This window comes from Zea mays, chromosome 2 (assembly GCF_902167145.1).
Source record: "Zea mays cultivar B73 chromosome 2, Zm-B73-REFERENCE-NAM-5.0, whole genome shotgun sequence".
Classification (NCBI taxonomy): domain Eukaryota; kingdom Viridiplantae; phylum Streptophyta; class Magnoliopsida; order Poales; family Poaceae; genus Zea; species Zea mays.
Genome location: NC_050097.1, coordinates 17,926,855 through 17,950,449, shown reverse-complemented (window position 1 = coordinate 17,950,449; position 23,595 = coordinate 17,926,855). Strand labels below are relative to the sequence as shown.

General features: G+C 46.9%; 1 protein-coding gene and 1 long non-coding RNA gene across 4 annotated transcripts in view; both read right to left on the bottom strand.

Moving 5' to 3' along the window:
* Positions 1-49: 49 nt before the first annotated feature.
* LOC103646066 (uncharacterized) lies at positions 50-1,421 on the bottom strand. Its single transcript, XR_561966.3, has 2 exons — positions 589-1,421; positions 50-510 (listed from the first exon to the last, which is right to left on the bottom strand). It is a non-coding gene; the product is annotated as an uncharacterized lncRNA (long non-coding RNA).
* A 3,406-nt stretch (positions 1,422-4,827) lies between these two features.
* The window catches only part of LOC103646065 (uncharacterized), a 28,031-nt gene continuing 9,263 nt past the window's right edge, over positions 4,828-23,595 (bottom strand). Inside the window, exons 16-30 of one of the 3 annotated variants that reach the window (XM_008670791.4) lie at positions 19,212-19,283; positions 18,591-18,708; positions 17,662-17,834; positions 13,390-13,456; positions 8,817-8,975; positions 8,245-8,351; positions 8,069-8,146; positions 7,881-7,976; positions 7,636-7,731; positions 7,370-7,553; positions 6,909-7,122; positions 6,429-6,803; positions 6,133-6,237; positions 5,730-5,805; positions 4,905-5,529 (exon numbers count right to left, since the gene is read on the bottom strand). In XM_008670791.4, coding sequence (XP_008669013.1) covers positions 6,971-7,122; positions 7,370-7,553; positions 7,636-7,731; positions 7,881-7,976; positions 8,069-8,146; positions 8,245-8,351; positions 8,817-8,975; positions 13,390-13,456; positions 17,662-17,834; positions 18,591-18,708; positions 19,212-19,283 — 1,302 coding nt within the window. In that variant the 3' untranslated portion in view covers positions 4,905-5,529; positions 5,730-5,805; positions 6,133-6,237; positions 6,429-6,803; positions 6,909-6,970. Of the gene's footprint in view, positions 5,806-6,132; positions 6,238-6,428; positions 6,804-6,908; positions 7,123-7,369; positions 7,554-7,635; positions 7,732-7,880; positions 7,977-8,068; positions 8,147-8,244; positions 8,352-8,816; positions 8,976-13,389; positions 13,457-17,661; positions 17,835-18,590; positions 18,709-19,211; positions 19,284-23,595 lie in introns of all 3 variants that reach the window. The other 2 variants (XM_008670790.4, XM_008670789.3) reach the window with 2 other exon arrangements.

Genomic DNA, 23,595 nt, shown 5'->3' with positions numbered 1-23,595 from the left:
CGCAGGAGACTTCACTGCTGCCCAGAATCAAGGCTCGTAAGTTCCGTAGTTCGATTACAAATTACTTGGGATTGATTTTTGCAGCTTAACATCGTAAAGCCTGAGTACTCTGACCACGACAAAAAAAAAAACTAAGACAAAAAAAAATTGTTTTGAAGCTACAATTTCCATTTCCTGCTGTGTATGTGTAGTTGGACCACATCACTAGGTCATCAGAATTGAGCAGTTGCAGCCTTGCTTCAGCTTCAAACTTGGGCATAATTTGCATGCCTCTGGTGATTAGGTCATCGCTGATCTCCTTCACTGATCCTCTGCTTAGGTCATACCGACCCTACATCTTGGCAGGGTTGCCAGCCACTATGCATGCCACCGGTTCACCGCGGTCCACGGTCCTGCAATTCGCCTAAGAAAAGAGAGGCGCTGCGCTAGAAAGGCGAACCGGTCCTCCAAAGTCAGAGCACGTTGGAAAAGCCGAGAAAGCCTCCGCTGCGCTGCGGATTCATCAGAAACCTGTACCGAAACCGCCAGTAAAAAACGGCTAAACGCCGGAACAGTAGGAGTAGGAGAGGAGAGAATTTCTGAATTTACCGCGCTCTTGAATCGCTCTGCGCCTGCGGCAGCGCCTGCGGCCTGCGACGGTTTGCATGCATGTGCTGCTCGTCTTTCGTTCGCGCGCGCCACCGCCGCATACCGATCCGTGCATGCATGCACGGTGACGGAGATAAAATAAAAAACCACACGAAGATTCCTGTTTACGTCCTCCGTGACCTCATCGTCGCGGCTCCGTTTTGCAGCGAGTGCCAAGCAAAGCAAGTGGCAGCCAATGGCAAATCCGAGGTGTGGCGTGGCGTGCCGTGCCGCACGACGAAGATCGCCGGGAGCTCGCACGGTAAACAAAGACTCCGGTGGCGGGCTGTGGCACAGTGCGATCAAGGCATCAATCCTCCGGATCTGAGCTTAGAGCCGTGTCACAGAGAGAGAGAGAGAGAGAGAGAGAGAGAGAGAGAGAGAGAGAGAGAGAGAGAGAGAGAGAGAGAGAGAGCTGCAGTGAAGCGTGGTGTGGATTTGTCCGTGGGGGCTCCGCCGGGGGCATGAGCATGTTTGTTGTCAGTCATATCATATGGCAACTGTCTTGTGCTGTAGCAGCAGTGGGAGACATGCGGGTACAGCCGCATCCACCGCCGCTGCGGGGCTCAGATTCAGAGCGGCGGTGGTGGGACGAGAGCGAGCGAGGCACCACAGTCGCATCGCCCGCCCCCGCCTTGCCTGCTGCCTGCTGCCGGCCTCCGATCGCCGCTCGCCTCGCTCATGCGCGATGCGATCTCGGAGGGAAGGTGGTGGTGGTGCCGTGGTGGCGTGGGGGAGAAACGGGAATTATCAGGCGACCTACAGGGACAGCGCACGACGCGGAATCATTCGTTGGGTTTGTCATGGGCCCCCAACATCTCGTCTTTGTACCCGCCAAAGGCAGTTAGGCAGGCCAAGGTTATTAAAAAATAAAAATAAAATAAAAGACAGCATCTGTGCTTGGACATCCAAGACCAAGAAGTGGAAATATTCGTTCAAAAATCAAATAACAAAATTAACGTCTAAAATTGAACCCCATATTGTTTATGCAACACAAGCTTCGATTCCCCGAGTACCGGAATTACAGGCCGAGCGGGATGCAACCGGAAACGATCGAGCATTTGCTCCAGGAACGTCATGTCAGAGCGGGACGCCGACGGCGAACTTTGTCCTGAAGCCACGAAACTGCCGACAGGCTTCAGAGAACGCCAGGCGAGTATAAAAAAGTACTAGTAGCAGCGCAGAGGAGAAACACTGTGCATGAGATGAGTGTGCCGCACTGCCGCCTGCTCTGCCGGTGCCTCTTGTCCAACCCCTGTCCTTTTTTTTTCTGACGACGCACGGGCGGCAGGATGGGAAGGCAGCCCAACGGGAAACCGGTCTCCCTTCCTCTCTCTCTACGCGGTCACGGCCATCACACGCCATCCAGAGGGATACTTACTGCATTGACACACATCGATCGGATGTAGGCATGGATGGTGCTGTAGCGGCGTGGGGAGACCGGGGACAACGGCGGGCATGATCCTTGGATCTGCCGGTCCCTCCCTGCTCGTCTCGGCCTCTCGTCCCGGGACGGGACCAGACAGCTAATTCGATCGGGATCGAGTCGCGCTGCGCGTGGGTCGTGGCCCGTGTACGTACGTACGATGGAGCGCCCATGGGCAAAGGGGAGCCTGCCCTCGCGCTTGCTGCTCCAGTTGGTGGATTGCCAGGCTCTGAAACAAAGTGCCCGTTTGGTTCGGCTTTTCGCAGTTTCTGGTCACCAAAAGCTGTTGCGGCCTGTCAAACACTTACCTTTTCAACCAATTTCTATAAAATTCGTTTGGATAAAAACCATTCAAAATCAACGTAAACATATAATCGATTGAGTCGTCACAATAGTAGTAATCTGTCACTTTATAGATCCTGAGCCCCATGAACAACTTTATCTTCCTCCGCACGTAATCCTAATGATACTTAAATTCTCTACCCAGCCAGATTCTCCCCATAGTTAGATTCTCGAAAAAGCTGGTCAGAAAAAAACTGAACTAAACAGGCCCAAAAGTTGGTGTCGATCCCTGCTTTCGCAACGTACAGTGTACTAACAAAATAAAGAAAGAAAGAAGGACGAAAGGCTAGATCATTAAGCGTGTGTTTCTGCAAATCAGAGCGTTTTACTCGCGCCGTTATTACAAAGTAACATGCATGGCTATACATGTTGAACACACGAAGCGTAAGCTGAGCGACAATAAGGTGCACAAACGCATCGGCGCAGCATGTGCGGTGCGCAATCCTTCCTCGTCTTCTAGAACGAAGGCTGCCCGCGTGGCATATATATGGCATAAGCGATTCTGTTTCACAGTGATGAGGCCGTCTGGCCGTGCCCGTGCTTGCATCATCGACGATGTGACAGCAGGAGCGTTCAGCTCGGCCTTTTGTTTACAAAAAAAAAAAAAAGGTAAGCATAACATGTCCCTTGTTGCCGCGGCCGAATCATTGTGCTAGCCTCACGCATATCATTGGACATGTTGGCCTTTTAACAACGCTGGGGGTTACCAGCACAGCACCTAGCAGTAGCAGCAAGATCCGCGATCTGTCACAGAGCTTTTTATATGGCTTATCCCCCCATCCCATGGCAATTGGCATCACAGCCCCGCGCTCCATGACCTCCTTGCTCGCCGGCCAACCATCATCGCTGCTCACTACGGGGGTACGGGGTGGGTGCATCCATGCATGCATGCTTTGTTAATATAAACGCTTTCCGTTTTTCTGCACTGCACGTCTGCAGTCTGCACACACACGCACACACACAAACACCGTGGCATTGGCGTCGAAAGCGGCGACCGCGTCCTCCTTCCTAGATTCAGTGCACTGGCATGGCGCCACCGTGCATGCCGGCTGCCCTTGCCCGTCGCCGTTGTTTAATCGGCGCGATCTTTTGCGTGGATCCCGTCGCGGATCCTGCCGAGCCGTGCTTGGAACTTGGAAGACAGCGCGAGATGATCGGGCCAAGGCGCACGGGTTTGGTCCGGTGGGGGGAGCCGGGAGCGGGCAGGCGCATCGTCGTCGTGTCCATGATACGTTGGACCTACCATTTCGGAGCCGGCGTACGTGGTGGTGCCCCGGCCGCCGGCGGTCCCGTCACCGCCGAGGGCCACGGTACGGTCGGATCTGGCCGCCCAGTTTCTTTCTAGTCCCAGCTGAGCTGCGTTTAATTTGCTGCCCATGGGCGGGGCCTCCATGGGACGCGGCACGATGGCCGGATGGGGGGGCACGGGCTGACATTGGGACAGCTCATTTGGGGTGCGGCCGTGCGTGCGGAAGTCTGAGACGTCGTCAGACGTGGGCGCAGGGCGCGTGAGTTGTGTGACGCGTGTACGACGACGCGACGGTGGTTGATGGAATGAAACGCTCATGGGCCCCGACGCCCTGGCATCATCACACATCCGTTAGGTCTCTGCTCTGCTCCGGAGTATGCTTTTGTCGGGGGAATCGGAGATTACACTTTAAACATTTGCCATGCCAGATTAGTTTCTCTATGATGGAGGCAATTGGCTCTTTTTAAGCAACGCCTACCTAACATACTTACTATAGTTAACATTTTACCAATGATTCGTTTAAAAAAGATCATTGTTTTAAAAATTGATTCGTCAAATGTTATGATAGGTGGTGGTTTGTTCCGGCTTTCAGTCATAATGGTAATAATATGGCGAACTCAATTTTTATGATCTAAATAGAATGTAGGAGAGGTTGTTGTTTGTCACTCTCGATATTACCATATTAATTTTGCTCATATTATCCACTTGTGTAATGTTAATTTTAATTTTAAAAACTCACACCGTTAGGAGATCAAAGTGCCATGCTTGTGTACAAGCTAAACAACCACATACAACTCCACTACTGAGCCTTCTCGCAAGTGTACCATCATGTAGCTGAGCTCAAGGATCGATGGTCCACAAACAATTGAAATATCACCCTCTTCAACAACATCCACAACTGCTTGCCTACGACCCAGCCAAGCAGATTAGATGATGCCTAGCTGCTTCAAGTTGCAAAGGATGACTTCCATGGCAGGCCCGACAAACTGGTTCTGGCTAGAGCACATGTATTGTGCACTTTGTCACTAACCGAAGTGATGCATGCGATACTATGACTCCAAAGTCCGATAGTGTCGAACCACCACGCCCTGTTTGGTCGCGATAGGGCTAGAGCGCAATGCAAAGTGCAAGCAACGCACCTAGACCTCTGACCAAAAGAAGGCCATAGCGAAACACCTCTATATAGATAACATGAAGTTAAATTATATAAAATTGTTTGAACGATAAATCGATGAATCATAACACCGACCAAATAAATAATGACATGAAAATGATCCACATTTGACCATTAAAGAATTGTCCAAAGAATTAAAAATAGATGACCAAGAAAATAAGGAAGAAATTGAGACATGTAATGGTGTTGATCACCAATAGTGATTCTCAACAGTATCGTTGAGGTAGATAAAAACTAACACTAGTGATTGATAATGACGTGACAGCTAGAACGAACCTTAACTGCAACTTATAGTGCATAGACAGAGTGAGCTCCCGAGTCCCGAGCCTGTGCAAATATTTCGTGCCTCGTTGGCACAGCTTGCGTTGGCTTCAGCTTCTTCACTTCTTTGGTACTGTAGTAACGAGTTCCAAGAGCCGGTAAAGCTCAGTAACCACAAGTATCCGACAGTCACTACATTGGCGCATTGCCAACCTAGACATTTAACTGCAACGGATTGTGCATAGACAGTGCTCCCGTGCTTCTGAAAATATTAAAGGCCACTTTGGCACCGCCTGTGTTGGCTTCAGCTTCCAGTTGTTTTGGGAGGGGGGAGAAAAATAACTTAATAAACAGTCATGTTACTTCCGGATTTTCGAATAGTTAATCTATCGGGTTTCCAAATATGTAGCGCACTAGCGCCCATTGTACCGGAACTCTAGAACTAACAACCTGTACATAAGAGAGAATCTGATCAAGCTGAAGCCAAGGACCAGGTAAAATAAATCCTCCAGTTCGGTACTAGCACCGGATCGGCCAGGGTATTTTCGAGGGGAAAAAAAAAGACAGACTTCCACATGAGTAGGGCCCGAGAGAAATAATCGTGGCAAGCCGTATCCCTGTATTTTTGTAGAAAGGCTGTGTCGAACTACCTTTGGCTCGGTGGTAACTGGTAAGGCTTCTCACCACTGCACCAAGCTTGTCCTTCATATTTTCGAAACTAAAACCCTGCAAAATAGAAAAGACACATGATTGTTATTTACCTTTTTTGCTTCGGCAAACCTCATGGACATTTGGTAGTATTTGTGGGAGTGGGTGACCTTTGTGAATTGTGATGCTCCATTCTTTTTGACAAAAACAAAATTTTAGTTCTTATGCAGTACGATGGCAGTTTCTAGTACAACTCCATTGCTGCAAACACTTCAAGTTGCCAGCTTAAGTTTTTTTTTTTGCTAATTACACATATGTTGGTATGTCAAATGTTGCGAAGTTAAGGGCAGTGTAATGCTTGGATTGCAATCATGTGAAGGGATGTGATTTTGTAGAACATACTACCTCCAAATGAAGCTTTGCAGTCATACTTCATGAATTCAACCAGGGCCACCGTCACAATGAGCACCATTGTGGACCTTTGGGAGCTTATACTGAATAATATGGAGCCTTCAAAATTTTACAAGAGTCATCAATAACATCGAACATAACAACAGTTAATTCAAAATAAAGCAAAATAAGGAATGAATAGTCTTATTTGCTGTTGCAGATAATGAATATCTTTAAAAAAAGCAAAATAAGAAATGGATAGTCTTACTCTCTGTTGCAGATAGTGAATATCTTTTAAAACCATGCCTTACCTTGACCGTGCAGAGTTCCTTCGATAGTACAGCTCACTGGTGAAAGGATTCATAGCCTAGTGATTGTGACTCAGCACCTCCAACGACTCATTTCAACTTCCTGCAGGAACAAATTTCGGTGCTGATTTTAAAAACCTCCCTTGCTGACAACCCACAAAAGAGTGGCAAAGCGCCAGCCTATCCGTGGATAGTGCCAGTCAACCTGCACAAGCAGTGCAGACCTACTTGTGGGTAGTGACCAGGGTTAGGGGTGTGATGCTATAGGGTCTGCACTGTTTATTTTGTGTGTGTGTGTGGGGGGGGGGGGGGGGGGGGGGGGGTCTTCTAAAACAATGCCCGCGGGGTGCTCTTCCCCTGCTGATTGAGTACAGCTCACTGAAAAAAAAGAAGGGTTCATTCAATTGCCATGTGAATGATGTAAAGTAAATCCGAACACAATGCTTATTGCATATTCATGTGTTATGAAGTTTTGATTTCTACCTGCTGTTGTATATATAAAAAAAACTGCAAACCAAGCAGAGTTTCCTTAGCAAGACCCATCTTTACTGCCAAGTAGCTTCTTGCAGTTTCTTCTTCATAATTCTAAAGCTTTGTTGCCCTGTCTCAGACCAATTGAATGAGGTACCTCTTTTCAGCATGTCTGAAAAGATAGGTACTTTAGATGACACATCCTTCACAGGAACATCATCATAATCTGCAAAATAAAGGAATGCTTGACATTTCATGAACCAAATTGAGAGAACTTCAATTACATAGAAACACATTATACCGGAGGCAAACTGCAAATGTGACTTTTTGCATATTTTTTTGTCCATATAAACTTGAGCACTGTATCATTATCTAAGTGCTTTGACATCAATGGAATGAATGACAGAGCAACAACTTTTGTCCTATCTAAAACATTCAAGATAAACCATAACAAATCATGTTCTTTGTCTCACCTGAACACCTTGGAAGATGGTACTGGATTCTCAAGAATGTAGAGGCAATTTTATCCTTCTTATGACACAAAACTCGAAGAAGGGTGTTGGCATCATGTACATATCTTCTTCGAGCATTTGTAGCTTCAGGATCGTGAGGCATTTGGTCACTTGCATTTATCAGCATATCAATAACTGCATCGGCCTGGAAACCAGTAGGTGGGGATCTAATCAAGTTGGTTACTGCAGAAGTTTTCTTCAGTAAAAATATAAAAAACACACCAGACCTTCAGCATATATAAGTCCAATATCTGGTGAGTTTGTCTAGCCTCCTTTTCAACTATATCTATTGGTAAACCTTGACCCTCTGCTATAAAGAGATCCTAGAGGAAAATTTAATGACAGGACAAAGAAATCATGAGTAATTTCAGCAAGATGCCAACTTATTGAAATGATAAGCTGTATGTATTGTGAGATTGATTCATTTTCCACTCATGCTAAGTATAATGCATTCTTTTAGCCTTCTTCATACCTTGAGAATAGCAAGATCTTGTTGCATCAAATCCACATCTGTCTCAAAAAAAGCACGTGATGGGCCTCCATCCAGTAGGACCCAAATGAGTCCATCCTAATTGAGATTAGACATTGAGCAGCCTTTTACTTTAGACATATAAGCTAAGAATCGAATGATAAACAGGATAGACAGCGAGATATTTATACCATGCAGGCTTGAAATATTCTGAGTACAACTTGGTCTCTTAACACATCAACAATTAAATCACATACCTGATCAAGAACCTGCAGCATATATCCAGTTCAACAGTTAATAAAGCTAAGAGAAGACCTAAACTGAACAAAGTGCAGACGACTAGGTATCTCAAGTGCGGTTTCCCTACTTGGTCAATTGTGGGGATAAATATCTGCATGCGTGCTCCTTCAACGCTGTCTCGATACAAAGAGAAAATAAATGAATCCCGCATATCCCAAAATACAGCCCTTGTTCCTGCAAGGTTGTGCTTAAGCTCATCATTCATGTAGTCATGAAATCCAAGAACAGAAATATAATAGGTTTTTTCTCAAACATGAAAATTATTTGCTAATTTTTTCTTCTATATTTAATACAAGTATTAATTGGAAGTTGTTTATACCATGTATCTAAAAGTGGACCTTATCAAAACAGAGGTTAATCTCACTGTATCAGTTCAAGAAAATGCAAGTCAGCTGATAGCTACAAGAGCATGTAATATACAAATTTGCATTGTAGATAATCTTTTATCCGAGGTGATGTATTCATGCATAAGGCACACCACAACCACATTACACATTCATTTACAGAAAATGGATGACAAATCTAGCACTAAACTCTAGAGGACCCTGTAGAGCCAAACATAACAATTTTCTAATGATATACCAGTATAAGGCAATCTATGTCGTGAAACAGAAACTACTTAAAAGCTTAATGGCTCACCAATAAAGTTCAAGATCACATCAGTTATCTTCACAGCAGTCATTCGCACATCATCAAATATTGTAAACAACTCATCAACCGATTCATCAGATGATGTCAAACTTTCTGAAAGAGCTCTTCCACTAGCCATACAAGACAAATAATCCAACAATCTGACAGCTGCAGGAGTACAGGAACAAAGAGAATTGTCATTTGTGTCTTACCATCTACAGCATTCAGCTTGCCAAACTTCACATCCAAAATCAAGTAATCAACTCACAACTTTTGTGCATACTATGTTACAAAGGCTAAATGGTCCATGGCATAAACTGGCCTCAAGTTTCTCAAAAAAGATGAGCCTATATGAAGTTCCTCCAATGCAGTTGTTTAACCAGTCATACACTAGTGCCAATTTTGTTCATTAATATAATACCCGATTCCCCACCAACTATATGATTGCAAAAAACAAATGTGTTGACAGTTGACACTGACAGAAAATGAAAGGGATCCCCCAGATGTGTGCAGTAGGTTGTTTTTTGTATCGTGTTATGTAATAGCCTTCTAAGTTCCTACTTGCCTCGGTATGGTTAACTGGGTCCGGGATCTGGTGATCTAGTCGCTGTAAACTTCTCTTCTTAATGAAACTCATGCTCATCCACGTTCAAAAAGGAAAACATTGAGATCGACATCTTTCGCTGTTTGTAAATGAAACAGTCCTACCAAGTTCAAGTCGAGTGTGAATAAAGCCACAGCATAAGAACCAGCTTGACAAGAATGAGGTATACTGAGTCAAAAGGTCAAAGGGGATCAAGACCAATAATGCTTGTGTTAGAGTGGACGCACTAACCAGTTCACCCAAAAGCTTAAGCTATTAGTAGGAGGTAGTCAATCCACTTATACATTTCAACAGCTTGTTCCAACAAGTGAACCAATATAATAACAAACTACGTTCTATAATACTCCATTCTAAATTATAGTTCATTTTGGATGTCCTAAACTTATCTAACTTTGAACAAGTTCTCAGAAAAATATATTTGACACACAAATACACTTATCAAAACATATTTGCCATCTTTCCGAGAGTGGTTTTTAGAGCAGCAAATCAGCATATGAGGCCTTCTTCTTTGGCGCAATAATATTTTCTCCCAGGAGACGGATTTGGAAGAGTTGAATCCCCTGAAGTGCAAGTTCTTCATTTGGTTTGCTGTAAAAGATCGCTGCTGGACTGCAAAACGCCTCGCGAAACGTGGTTTGCCTCACTTGGCTGTGACCAGGCTGAAGAGACCGCATTGGCATGTGTTTTTTCTAGACAGGTCTGGGCGGTCATTCTTCAGAAGATTGGCCCTGATTCCTTGGCACCCCAACCATCTGTTAACAGTTTCTCTAGCTGGTGGTGCAAGGCCATTAAAGGTTTGCCTAAAGACACAAAGAAGGGACTGAACAGTTTGATGATTTTGGGTGCCTGTGAGCTTTCGAAGCATAGAAACCATTGTATTTTGAGGGAGGTAGCCCTTGTATTCGGTTGGTGCACCAAAATGTGAGAGGAATGTGGCCTCTGGTACTCTGCTGGAGCCCGAGGCCTCAGCAGAAAGCTATCCTCTGTCTCTTAAGTGGAGCTGAGTTGGGTTGTCTGTGCTTGCTGTTTTTTTCTCGCTTTTACTTAGTTTTGGTACTGTGTGGGGTTTGGGGATTGGTCCCTCGGGCGGTCGGGCCTCGACCCTCCCTTTGTAACATACTAGTGGGGTTAAAGATTGGTCATTTGACCTCTCATTTGTAGCCTTTTTTTTTCTTAATGAAAAGACACACGTCTCTCCTATGTCATTAAAAAAATGTAACTAATTTGATGTTTGGGTTGTACGTGTATTTTTATATACACTTTGTCAAAGTTAAATAAGTTTGATTTGGGACAAAGCCAAAGCGAACTATAATTTACAAAGGGAGTAGTAAATATGTTAATAAACTACAAATTATATCTCTCCAGATTTGTCCAAAACCAAGTTGCTTCATGACTTCAATAAGAAAGGGCCACGATACCGAATCAAAAGCTTTAGTGATATCCAGCTTAACAAGCAAACAAGCCTTTTTCTGATGATGGAGCCTAGATGTTTGCTGCACCAACATGAAGTTATCTTGAATAGAACGTCCTTTGATTAAGGCACTTTGATTTGGAGAGACCATCTTGTCAAGTTTGCTGGCCAATCTGTTGGCTAAAATTTTGGTAATCAATTTTCCGAAACTATGCACCAGGCTTATTGAACGAAAATCCTTTACATAGACAACCTCTTCCTTCTTTGGGATCAAGGAGATAAAAGCAGTATTGAGCTTCGAAATTACCAAACTTTCTACTCCAAATGGCTGAAACTGAAGCCATGATATCAGGTTTGATTATGCTCCAGCAGACTTTATAGAAGCGTCCAGTGAAACCATCTGGCCCCGGAGCTTTATCTGAGGGTAGAAGCATAATAGTTTCCCACACTTTGCGCTCAGAACAGGGGGCATCGAGGTCAGCCAGGTTATGATGAGAAAGACCAAGCACCTCTAAATCAAATGTTTGATCTCTGTCCTGATTCTTCCCTATTAAAGTGGAGAAAAAATCATCTACTGCCGCTGCCTTGTCTTCATGGCTGGTAAGAATCTCGTCCCCATGTACCAGAGTAGCCACAAATTTTTTTCTCTTACGGTGCTTGGCATGTAAATGGAAAAATTTTGTATTGGCATCACCATATTTGAGCCACAAAATCCTTGATCTCGTCCGAGCCATTGTGCGTTTCAAAGAGGACACCAGCAAGGAGTGCTTCTTGAGTCTGTTCTTCAACCAAGATTCAGCAGGCGTTAACATTCTATCGTCTTGAGCTATCTCCAATCTGTGCAACACTTCTTTAGCCAGGGCCAACTGCAATCTTATGTGGCCCACTTGTTTATCACTCCAAGCCTGAAGGCTTCTAGCCATCTTCTGCAATTTTAGATAAAGAGTCTGGTATGGGCACGCCACATTCTCAACTGATTCCCAAGCAGTCTGTACAGCCTCAAAAAAGCCCTCTAACTTTGGCCAAAAGGACTCAAATGGAAGTGTGTTTTCCCCAATTTGTTGTCACGAAGGCCTAAAATTAAGGGACAATGATCAGAGTCATGGGAGGCAGTGCTTTGGAGCAGTACATTGGGGAAGAATTGTTCCCAGTCCACCGAGCATAAAACTCTGTCCAGCTTGACAAGGGTAGGATCCACTTGTTGGTTGGACCAAGTAAAACGACGGCCATGGAGAGGTATCTCTTTGAGCACAAGATCATCAATCAATCTTCTAAAACGACCCATCATAGCCCTGCTGAAGTTATTCTTGTTCTTGTCAGAATCCTTATAAATGAGATTAAGATCTCCTACTCAAGTCTTGCTTAATGGCTTTCCTGGGAAACATATTATACACAGAAGAGGGCTCAGGTAGGGAGATCCCCTCTCCCCGATGTTATTTATTTTGGTGATGGACATTCTGGGCCTTCTCTTTTCTAGGGCTGAAGAAGTAGGGCTGCTGCAACAATTGTCAGGAAGGACTAAATTTCATAGGATCTCTTTGTATGCCGATGATGTTGTCCTCTTTCTGCACCCCACTGCAGTGGATATTTCCATTACCATGAATCTCTTGGATTTATTTGGCAAAGCTTCAGGGCTCCATAATAATGAGCAGAAATCTAATGTGTTCCCGATCCAGTGCTCCGAGGATGATCTGATGGTGGTTCAGAATTTGTTACCTTGTGAGAGGTCTGATTTCCCTTGCAGATATCATGGAATCCCTCTCTCCCTTCACAAATTGACCAAAGAACAATTTCAGCCTTTCATCGATAGGTTTGCTGACCGCCTGCCAAGCTGGAAAGCAGACCTTATGACAAGGGTCGTGAGAAAAGTTATGGTGCAGCATGTGCTTACAGGCATGTTTGTCTATTCGGCAATGGCCATTGATATTCCTCCTTGGGCTTTACATGCTATTGACAAGATCAGAAGGGGATTTCTATGGAGAGGTCGCAAAGATGCCAAGGGTGGACATTGCTTGATAGCCTGGGGAAGGGTATGCCGGCCTCTACATTTAGGAGGACTTGGAATTTCTAGCTTAAAGGAGTTGTGTTGGGCCCTTCGCATGAGATGGCTTTGGTTGCATAAATCTGATCCAGGACGTCCTTGGGCAAACCTCCCTTTCCAAATTCCAAGAAAGGCAAAGGCTTTTTTCGACACTGTTCTGATTTCAGAAGTGGGAAATGGAGCTCACACTCTGTTCTGAACAGACAAGTGGCTCTTGGGTCAGAGAGTGAGTGATCTGGCTCCTAGGTTGTTTGAAATTATACCAAAAAGAATTGTAAACAATAGATCTGTGCTAGAGGCTTTAACCGACAGAAAATGGATCTCTGACATCAAAGGGGCCCTTTCAGGTAGAGCCATAGTGGACTACTTGCAGCTATGGGATTTGCTATCAGAAGTGGTGCTACAACCTGAAGTAGTTATAATGAAGCACAGTTATCCTGCGTTTTCAAGAGAAAAAAGTAGTAAATATGTTCAACATAACATCACACGAAGGCAAAGAAAAAATGAATGTACAAAGGAGAATTACCTGACAAGACAGAGACCCAGGATTGTTTGACACCTTCTTCTATGGCATCAAGTTGATCCCTGATGAACTGCAACATTTAGGGAACAAAAGGGTCAGGTCGAAAACAATAATTACAAGGTAGAAGCACCACAGCCAAGTTGTAGTATGGTGAGAGTAATTTACTCTAAAATAGAACCTACAATCATGCATGTGCCAGATATAAAAGGAATTCGATAGAACAAGATGGCCCTCCCCATGAAATGTTAGCACAACAGATTTATACGAAAGTGAAAGCAATAAGATTGTGCAAGAATTAGTAGATTGATTATGAGGCCAAGAGATACATATATAGGCAAGGAGGACCCAGGGTTGGTTTATAGAAGTATGACCACCGTCGGATCTCCTTGTCTATTATAAGAGTAATCAGTCTATGATCTATAATAACCATAATGGTTTAACAGCCCATGCGCATATAGCAGCAGCGAGCCAGCGACTGACTGTCTTCTGAATTCCTAGAAGACTGTCGATGGCAAGTCCTTGATGATGTCGGCATACTAGGACAACATCATGACATGGAGAACACGTACAACGCTGATGGCAACACATTCCTAAACGAAGTCAAGATCGATCTCCATGTGTTCGGTGGGTTGGCGCGGTCCTGCCTAGGCCAAATCTGGCCCGACCGATCTGCAGCATCCACTATCATCCAACGACCAACATTAATTGTGCCATGTATAAAAGGCTGAAAAAATCGACGCAACCCCGCAACCCTAATTCATCTCTCTCTCTCCCTCTCCCTCTCCCTCTCCCTCTCCCTCTCCCTCTCCCTCTCCCTCTCCCTCTCCCTCTCCCTCTCCCTCTCCCTCTCCCTCTCCCTCTCCCTCTCCCTCTCCCTCTCCCTCTCCCTCTCCCTCTCCCTCTCCCTCTCCCTCTCCCTCTCCCTCTCCCTCTCCCTCTCCCTCTCTCTCTCTCTCTCTCTCTCTCTCTCTCTCTCTCTCTCTCTCTCTCTCTCTCTCTCTCTCTCCAACTCCAGTGAGGGAAAGATCTACCGCGAAGTGTCGCCGCTCACGCGGCCTCTCACCGGTGCGTGGCTGCACGCGTTCACCCAAGGGTGAGCACACCACCGTTGAAACCCTAACCAATAAAACCCGTAGAATATAGGAGTATACCTTCGGGTTTTTTGGCAAGGCACCATGAAAGTCAGATTCCAATCAACTAGTAGCGCCGAACACGACGTCAGTGACCTTCCCTTCATAACCGCGCAGAGATTTGATGAATCTCGCATGAGTATTGGCAAAAGGGGGTACGACAAATGTTAGTTCATGTGTCTGCTCCTCGTCTACTTATATATACGGTGTGAAGCGAAAGGGCCTCTAGCTGAGTTGGTTAGGTGGTCTGAGTAGCACTCCTTAGTTCCTGAGTTCGACTCCCCATGGGAACGAATTTCAGGCAAGGGTTAAAAAAATTCCCTCGGTTGTCCCACGCTAAAGCACAGGTCTAAGTGTTAGATTGTGTGTGTGTGAGTGGGCCAGCACCACTGTTGGCCTGCCGGCCCGTTAGGGTTAGGGTTGAGTCTATATATTGTACCCCATCTCCTATCAATACATCAAGCACTTCATTATTCTACATGGTATCAAAGGATTAGGGTTTCTCCTCCCACCTCCCACAGCCCAACAGTGGTGTCGGCCCACTACGCTTCCGCTGCGCCGTGGGCGGGACAGCGTCGTGGGCACCAGGTTCGAGAGGTTGCGGCCGGAGAGGTCGAGGCCGATGACCGTGGCGCGCGCGTTGCATGTCACGCCCGACCACGCGCAGGCGCTAGTGGCGTTCGTCCATGGCGCACGACGCCCAGCTCCCACGCGGCCGACCACCTCTCTCCCGTCCGGGCCGCGTGCGAGCTCCCCGACGAGCCGGTCACCTCGCCTCAGGCGGCCGCGACCCCCCCCTTCACCGGCCACGGCGCGGCCTGTCCTCGCCGGCGTTGAGGAAGTCGTCGCCTCCTTCCTCCACGGCGCGGCGTCCACCTCTCCCCTGGCGTAGTCGCAGACTCGCACGGCTAGAGTCTCGTGTGTGGTGGCGAGCTGCCGCCGTGCGAGCAGGACTGCGGGCGCGAGCTACACCGGCATGGGCCCCTCCACGTCCACCGGCTCCTTGGCTCGGACATCGTCCCACCCCTCCCACAGCCCACAGCCGCCACCTCCCCGCCCAGGTCCAGCCGCCACCGTTCCACGCTGCTGCCCCGGGAGGCTCATCCTTCCCTCCCGGGGGTGGCTCCCGTCCCAGCCGCTGACCACCCCTTTGCCCTGGTCGGCCCAATCCCATGCTCCCCTCCATGGCGCACGACGCCCAGCTCCCGCGCTGCCACCTCTCTCCCGTCCGGGCCGCATGCGAGCTCCCCGACACGCCGGTCACCTCGCCTCAAACGGCCGCGACCCCCCCCCCCTTCCCCAGCCACGGCGCGGCCTGTCCTCATTGGCGTTGAGGAAGCCGCCGCCTCCCTCCTCCACGGCACGACGTCCACCTCTCTCCTGGCGTAGTCGCAGACTCGCACGACTAGAGTCCCGTGTGTGGGGGCGAGCTGCCATCGTGCGAGCAGGACTACAACCGCGAGCCGCGCCGGCATGGGCCCCTCCATCCTCGACATCCACCGGCTCCTTGGCTCGGACACCGCCCCACCTCTCCCTAGTTGGCGGCCGCCACTCCCCTGGTCACCGGCGCCGCGACCGCCCCTCACCAGCAACCTGGCCACATGCATCGTTGAATAAGTTGTTGCACATGCATCGTTGATCAGGGTGCGAGTGCGGTGTCTGACTTGGTCCTTTGACCGAGTCGGATGACATCAACCCAACACTTCCCAAGAACCATAAGCATCTGGTCGCGCCAATGAGTACATTTGTTGGACTCCATGTCGAGAACAACACAGACGAGTCTACAGATGTAATTGACACCTATGGCCTAAGCGTCTAGGTTGATAGATGGTGGTGGTCACATGAGCCAACAGGACGTCGTGAATCACCTAGCAAGGGCCACCACCGCCATGACCGACAGTCATCGAGGTCACTAAGAGAGGAGGGGGCGTCATTAGCAGGCTCGATGGCAGCCACAGCAGCCTCGCACTCGTGAGCGGCACAAGCATGCGCGGCTACTGAGTCATGCTCCTAGACCGTTGGGCTCGGCGTCCTGTGCACGGAAGAGCAAAATTGAAGCGGCGATGAGTTGGTGGTGGCACGCTTCGGCGATGGCCCATTAGTGCCTATGTTTTCTGGTCGAGCGACCAGCTGGTCGACCTAGGGGTCCGACGAGGCGACTAATCGTGATTAGTCAACGAGTGTGTGTGGCCACGTCGTCGCGAGCACCTTCTACAAATGTAGTTGCAATGAAAGGAGACCCACACAAGGGTGCACAACCAAGGGGCACACAGTACAGAAGCTAGGCCAGTGAAAAACCTAGATTCTTGATGCCGCGAAAGTTAAAGATACCCTTCCCCAGACCCCGCACAGTGCGGGAAGCCTACGACACTGGGTACGCCCTTGATGCCGCGAAAGCAATAGGACTGTGCAAGAATTAGTAGATTGATTATGAAGCCAAGAGGCAGGGATACATATATAAGCAAGGAGGACCCAAGGTTGGTTTATAGAAGTATGGCCACTGTTGTATCTCCTTGCCTATTATAAGAGTAACTCAATGACGGCAAGCGTGGGTGGCCTCGTCGTCGCGGTCGCCTGCTACAGATGTAGCTGCAATGAAAGGAGACCCACACACGGCTTCACAACCAAGGGGTGCACAGTAGAAAAGCTAGGACAGTGAAAAACCTAGATTCTGGATAGCATGAAAGCAATAGGATTGTACGAGAATTAGTAGATTGTTTATGAAGCCAAGAGGCAGGGTACATATATAAGCAAGGAGCACCCAAGGTTGGTTTGTAGAAGTATGGCCTCCGTCGGATCTCCTTGCCTATTATAAGAGTAATCAATCTATAATAACCATGATGAGCCAACAGCCCATGCGCCTATAACAGCAGCGACTGACTGTCTAACAGAAAGGTTTTCCAGGACCACTGTCCTGTACTCTTAGCATGTGTTGGTGGTTCAAAGCCTACTAAATTAATATCCATTCTAGGGCCATGAAAATATTGGCAAGCTGATTATGAAGTCTTTACACAACCACAACTGCATTAGCATCAAAGCATCTACAATAAGCAGACAACAGAAGTGAGTGCTGAGTATCAAAAAGGCATAGACAATTAAACTCAGGTGAAAATGATTCAAGAAAGGTAATCAATCGAAAACTCACTTGAAGAGTGTTGAGTTTCACACATAATTTGGGCACTGCCAAATTGTTCAACTTCATAGCAACCTTTTCTTCAGGAACCGTAGGCTCAATAAGTTTCCTCTTTGCAAATGGATTCATTGATTCTGCATAACGTGTCAAGACTGGAGCACTAGGGAGAAGAGTAGATCCAGGCACTGCAACAGGAAGACAACATAAATACAGTTATTTCATGGTTCTTCTGAAAAGATATTATTTGTAAGGCAAGAATAAGGTAACCCCATGTGAAAGTTGATGTATAGTAAAAGGTATATTGCTACTTAAAAGGTATGCAAAAGGGCATGCCACTTCTTCTGGCACCCCCAAAAAAGTGCAGCACTCAACAAATCATTTGAAATATGTAAATTCAGCATTATAAAAACAGAACCATCGATGCTTATGCTGATGTTTCTGACCTCAGTATTCGATAATGGATAACCTATCAAGGAATGATGCTAACTTTAAGGTTCAGGTCCACTGCTATCAAGAAAATAGGAAAATATTTGCATAACAAGGTGTTCTGAAGAAAACTAACAAAAGAGAAGAATGTGAGTATTTACAGAAGAGTTTTCAATAGCAATAGTTAATACATGTTGATAGATAAGTAATCCATGTGTTCTTCATCGTCAAGAGCATTAGTAGTTGCTACTGATATATATAGGTCAGCTCTTTGCTCTTTTGATTGATAGGCAAGATGGTCAGCAACAGTAAACAGTATAGGAGTATAGTTGGTAGATGGTCTCGCTACAGTAGACAGGAAAGGCACCATGCCTGGCAGGTCTGCAGCGAACACCATTGTATGTGTATGTATACACGTATGCACGTGTGCAATTCATATTAGCTTAACAGCCTGTGTAACAAAAACAATTACCCAAGATAGTCAATTCACTATATATCCAAAACCTGATACATACCTTGTTGATTTTCCATGTGAAGCAAATAGACTTCAAGACTCCTAGTGATTCCGATGAGTAGACTTCGCAAGTGGACAATTTCCAGGGGCAGGCTCGTATTAAAGAACTGATCAACAGTCTGCACATAAAATGATAAAATATAAGAACCCAAAGAAGAATCAGAGTAATAGTTAAAATATGCATATACTCCCCCCTGATTCTAAATGTAGGTCATTTTAGGTTTGTCCTAAGTCAAACATTTTTAAGCTTTGACTTAGCTAAAAATCTAACTAGATTTACAGCATAAGTAATTCCATAATAATTATCTCTATGAATTATTACAATTCTATAAAAATTGCTAATCAAAATTTAATCTCATAGACAGTGGCAATGTCCTGAAATGACTAACATCTAGAATTAGAGGGAATATTAAGCACACTAATGAACAATGATTCAACAAAGCATAATTTTCAGTTTTATAATCAAAGCACTGGTTCAAAAGGTAATCAAAAAAATATTAACAGAAAACTTCTGCCTTCAAGATGGACGCTCAGATATTGTGCACCCTCTTGAGAGTAAGGAGCATATTGTGCAGAAACTTCAGATTGTGCAAAAACTTCTGAGCCAATTAAAAAAACTAACCTCCTCCACAATCCGGAATACTTCAACCACAGATCTTGCTTGTTTCTCGTGAGCTGATAAAGGTGTCCAATCCTATCCGCATAGATGAACAAGAAAACAGAACTTATAATCAATTGCATCGGACAATTGGACAGTTAGGATTTAGGTGAGCCAGCGATGCTGTTCAAAGTTTCTAAAGTTAGCTAGGCAAAGCCTATAGCCTTCTACTCGTCGGTGTGCCTTGCCGGAAACAAAGAAGATGATCCTTGAATCACTCAAACCCTCATAAAAACTCGACATCAACACTAGAAGGACACAATAGGTGTATTCTATTGATCTATTTATATACACAATTATAAAGGCTTAAAAGAAAATTGTCCAATCAGTTATCATATAGCTAAGAAAGAAAAAAACTAATCAATTAGCAAAGAAAAAAAACTAATGAATCAGCTATATTAGCTAAGGAAAAAAGACTAATCAATCAGCTATAATTAGCTGAGAGATCATCAATCAACTAAGAAGAAACAAATAAACCGAGCTGGATTATACAACAATCTCCCCTAAGCCTATCTCGGTTTATATGGCCTTGACGATGCCAATCTTGCCACGAATTTCAGCGAACCGTGCACGCCCAAGTGACTTTGTCAGAATATCCGCAAGGTGTTCTTCAGTACTCACATGATCCACATAGGTCTTCACGTTTTCCACACATTCACGAATGAAATGGAATTTAGTGCCGATGTGCTTACTTCGATCATGAAGAACAAGGTTCTTGTTGAGTGCAATTGCGGATTGATTGTCCATTTTAGCAGCGGCAGCTAGACTTTGATGCCAGTGATGTCCTCCATAACTCCATAAGCCACACAGTCTAGCATGCTCCAATAGCGCTCACTATATACTCTGCTTCACAAGTTGAGAGGGCCATTGTCTTTTGTTTCTAAGACTGCCAAGACACAGGCATCTCCCAGAAAGAAGATAAGGTTGTCGGTGCTTATCTCATCGATGCCCCCCCCCCCGAGTCGTGGTCCATGTACCTGATCAGTGTGTAGCCTATCAACCTGTTGTCGGTGTTGCAGTGCTTGTGGTAGACAAGGCCGTAGTTGATTGTGCTGACAATGTAGCGTGGGATGTGTTTGACGGCGACCAGATGCTCTTGTCGCGATCTCTCCATAAAGCAGCTCACAGAACTACTGTAGATGTAATGACCGGCATGGTATGAACCAGATAGCGCAAGCTCCCCATCAAACTTTTGTACATCGTTGCATCGACCTCCGTGTTTAAGCACTTCGTCGAGAGCTTCAGTCGGATCTCCATTGGCGTGTGGCATGGGTTACAATTCCCCATGTTGGCCTTCTCCAACAACTTGTGGGCGTACACTGCTTGCCCCAACGCGATGAAGAAGCACCCTTGCTTGACCTCCAGTCTGAGATAGGACATGAGACTAAGGTTGCTCGTCCCAAATAGACGGTGCATATGCTCCTTGAATGCATCGACATCTGCCCCCTTGTTCTATTGATGATCAGGTCATTGACATAGACCCCGACCACCACACGCGACGTTGTGGCACCCTTGGTGTACATCCCATACTTGCTGGCGCACATAGGAAGTCGAGTTCGCGCAGATTGTTGTCCAACTTTGTGTTCCACACCCATGGCGCTTGGCGAACTTCGTACCACGTCTTCTTTAGTTGTAGGACCTTCGCTTCGCGTCTAGTAGCGACAAAGCCTAACGACTGCCAGGCCTACACCTCCTTGAGCTCGCCATTCAGAAGCGTTGACTTGACATCCATGTGATGCACAAGCCAGCTCTCTATGCTGCAACAACAAGTAGCATCCGCACATATTCCATCCATGCAACCAGAGCAAACATCTCGTCATAGTATATCCACATCTGTTGTATGTACCCCCTGGTGACAATTTGAGCCTTATGCCTGACGGCGACGCCCTGCTCATCGCACTTCAATTTGTACACCCACTTTAGGCCAATTGGGCGGTGGCCTAGAGGAAGGTCGACAAGAGCCCACGTCTTGTTCTCCACAATGGATGACATCTCCTCTATCATCGCCTTGTGCCAGTGGGCACTGCCCCGAGCCTCCTCGAACGTGGTTGGTTCATCATCACCGGTGGTAATGAGCAAGTCCTCATCCACCATGAACTCTTGTTTCATCAAACTAGGAATTCCCATCAGCCCAAGCACATTGTCCAACATTCTAAATCGAAGAAGCATCGCACCATCGTGGTCGACGTCAAGGTTTGTAGTGCAAGGTGGTGACACAAACTCCACGTGCGTCTCTGATGGTGTTCTGGCCGCTGCTAGAGGTGTATCGCAGCCTGGTCCTTTGACGCCAACAACATGAGCCACATGAAGCGACTCTTGTCAACGACGAGAAGGAACAACTTCTTCCCTCTAGACGTCTCTAGGGTGATCTAACCACACAAGTTTGTGTGCACCTGGTTGAGCAAATGAGGCCCACGGTACTTGTTGGCCGCAGGGAACAGACATCGTCATTGCTTACCGGCCAAGCAACTCCCGCAGACATGGTCGATCAGTGGTAGTCCACGCACCAAGCCACCCTTCAATAGTTCCCTAAGCTCCTAGAACCCAAGATTTTCGAACCTGGCATACCATTGCCAGGCCACCTCCGTTATGTGATTCGTCACGCTGGTGTCAAGGATTCAGTGCATGCTCCCACCACCACCCTTCTCCCCGAGCTGGATGAATAACTAATTCTCATCGAAGTGGATCTCTGCTGTCGGAGTGGGGTTGCTCTCGCGAGAGGCGGTCTAGTGTCGCTGGCAAACGCCAAAGCCACGAGTGTCATAGGCTCTGGCTCCTCGACGTATGCCCACCACATGTTGCCTCCACACTCAATCTGGATAGTAAGTCCAACTCCGGCTCCTGGCAACACTGATGATTTGGGGAATACATTTGCAGCGTACCATGTTAGTAACCTTGGATTAGAGAGAGCAATTCATCCTTAGGACTTGGTAGAATATATATAGTCACATCTAATATGGGCCTTAACAGGGCCTACTCATCCCTCTTCTTGTGACATTCACGAGCCCAATGGCCCGTTTTGCCATAATACTTACATTTGTCGACAGCAATCTACTTCCCCTTTCTGTTGTTCGGTGTTCCGTGGTGACTTTGAGTTGCCACCATCTGTATCGCGTCTGCCACCATGCCCACGACTCATACCCAACGACGTATGATTGTCGCCTAAGCTTCCATTGCTAGGGAGTTGGAGCCACGACATAACATGTGCCAGCAACTCATCCTCGGTCAAGTTCAGGATAGCTAAGGCTTTGCCACCGCTATTGCCACCGAGATCGTATCGTTCTTCCGACGCCTTGAGCCTCCCGATCAACTCCACAGATAGTGTATCAAGATCGAGAAGGGTTTTGATCGCCATCACGATCCACGAGTACCTTGGTAGAGTGGCCTGTAGGAATTTGTGCACGATCTCTAACTCCTGATACCTGGCATCGAGGACCTCTAGCTGGTTGACCAGGTCGATGATGTGCATGTCAAAATCATCAATAGATTCACCGTCCTTGAAAATAAGCGAGTCGAACTTGCGTCATAGCGTGTTCACCTTAGCTTGGAGCACTCGAACCACGATGAGGTATGTTTCTTGAGTGCATCCCACATGATCTTAGTGGTCGCCTTGCTCGCGATCGCCCCTTGCATCTCCAGATATTACCCCAAGGGCAATGGCCTTTGGAGCATTGCAATCGTCGATGTAGTCGGTGGTGCCGAAGTTCATAGCCACCCATAGTCACAAAAGACGAGTTCAATGCCTTCAAACCTTGACACGGGTTCGTCGACCCCGCGTAAATTTATGGGTTCATTTTTGACCCGAAGTACAATCTCGGGTGCACCTAACTGGCCCCCTCCCACCTCATCTTATCTCTGCCCGTCGGTGGATAGAGAGAAAAGAGGGGGAACGAAGGGGCGAGGTCCACCTGCACGACAATAGCTCGATGGGGCGGCGTACAGCCCGAGCGGCACATCTATTCCAAGTACGTGACAGCCCGACGATCCCCATAAGTCTCCCTCGCAGTCGCGACCTCGCGCTTGATGGCAGTGGCAAAGCCACGCTGAGGGAAGAGGGAAGTAGGCCCGACGACGACACGTAGGGAGAGGACCGACGACGTCCCCATGGCGACGTGGTGCCCGACGAGGACGACGAGTGGCTACCATGGATCGGCCATGGAAAGAGGTAGGCCCCTTAGCTGCTTCTTGACCACGACAGGCACGGCGGATCAGAAGGATCGACCGAGAGTCCTACGAGGGTGTTTCCCCCAACGCCCGGTGGAGATCGATCTCCACGGGGGCGACGCGAGGGTAGCGGAAGCCATAGGCCTGGGGTTTGAACCTAGTCTCGCGATACCATGTAGAAAGG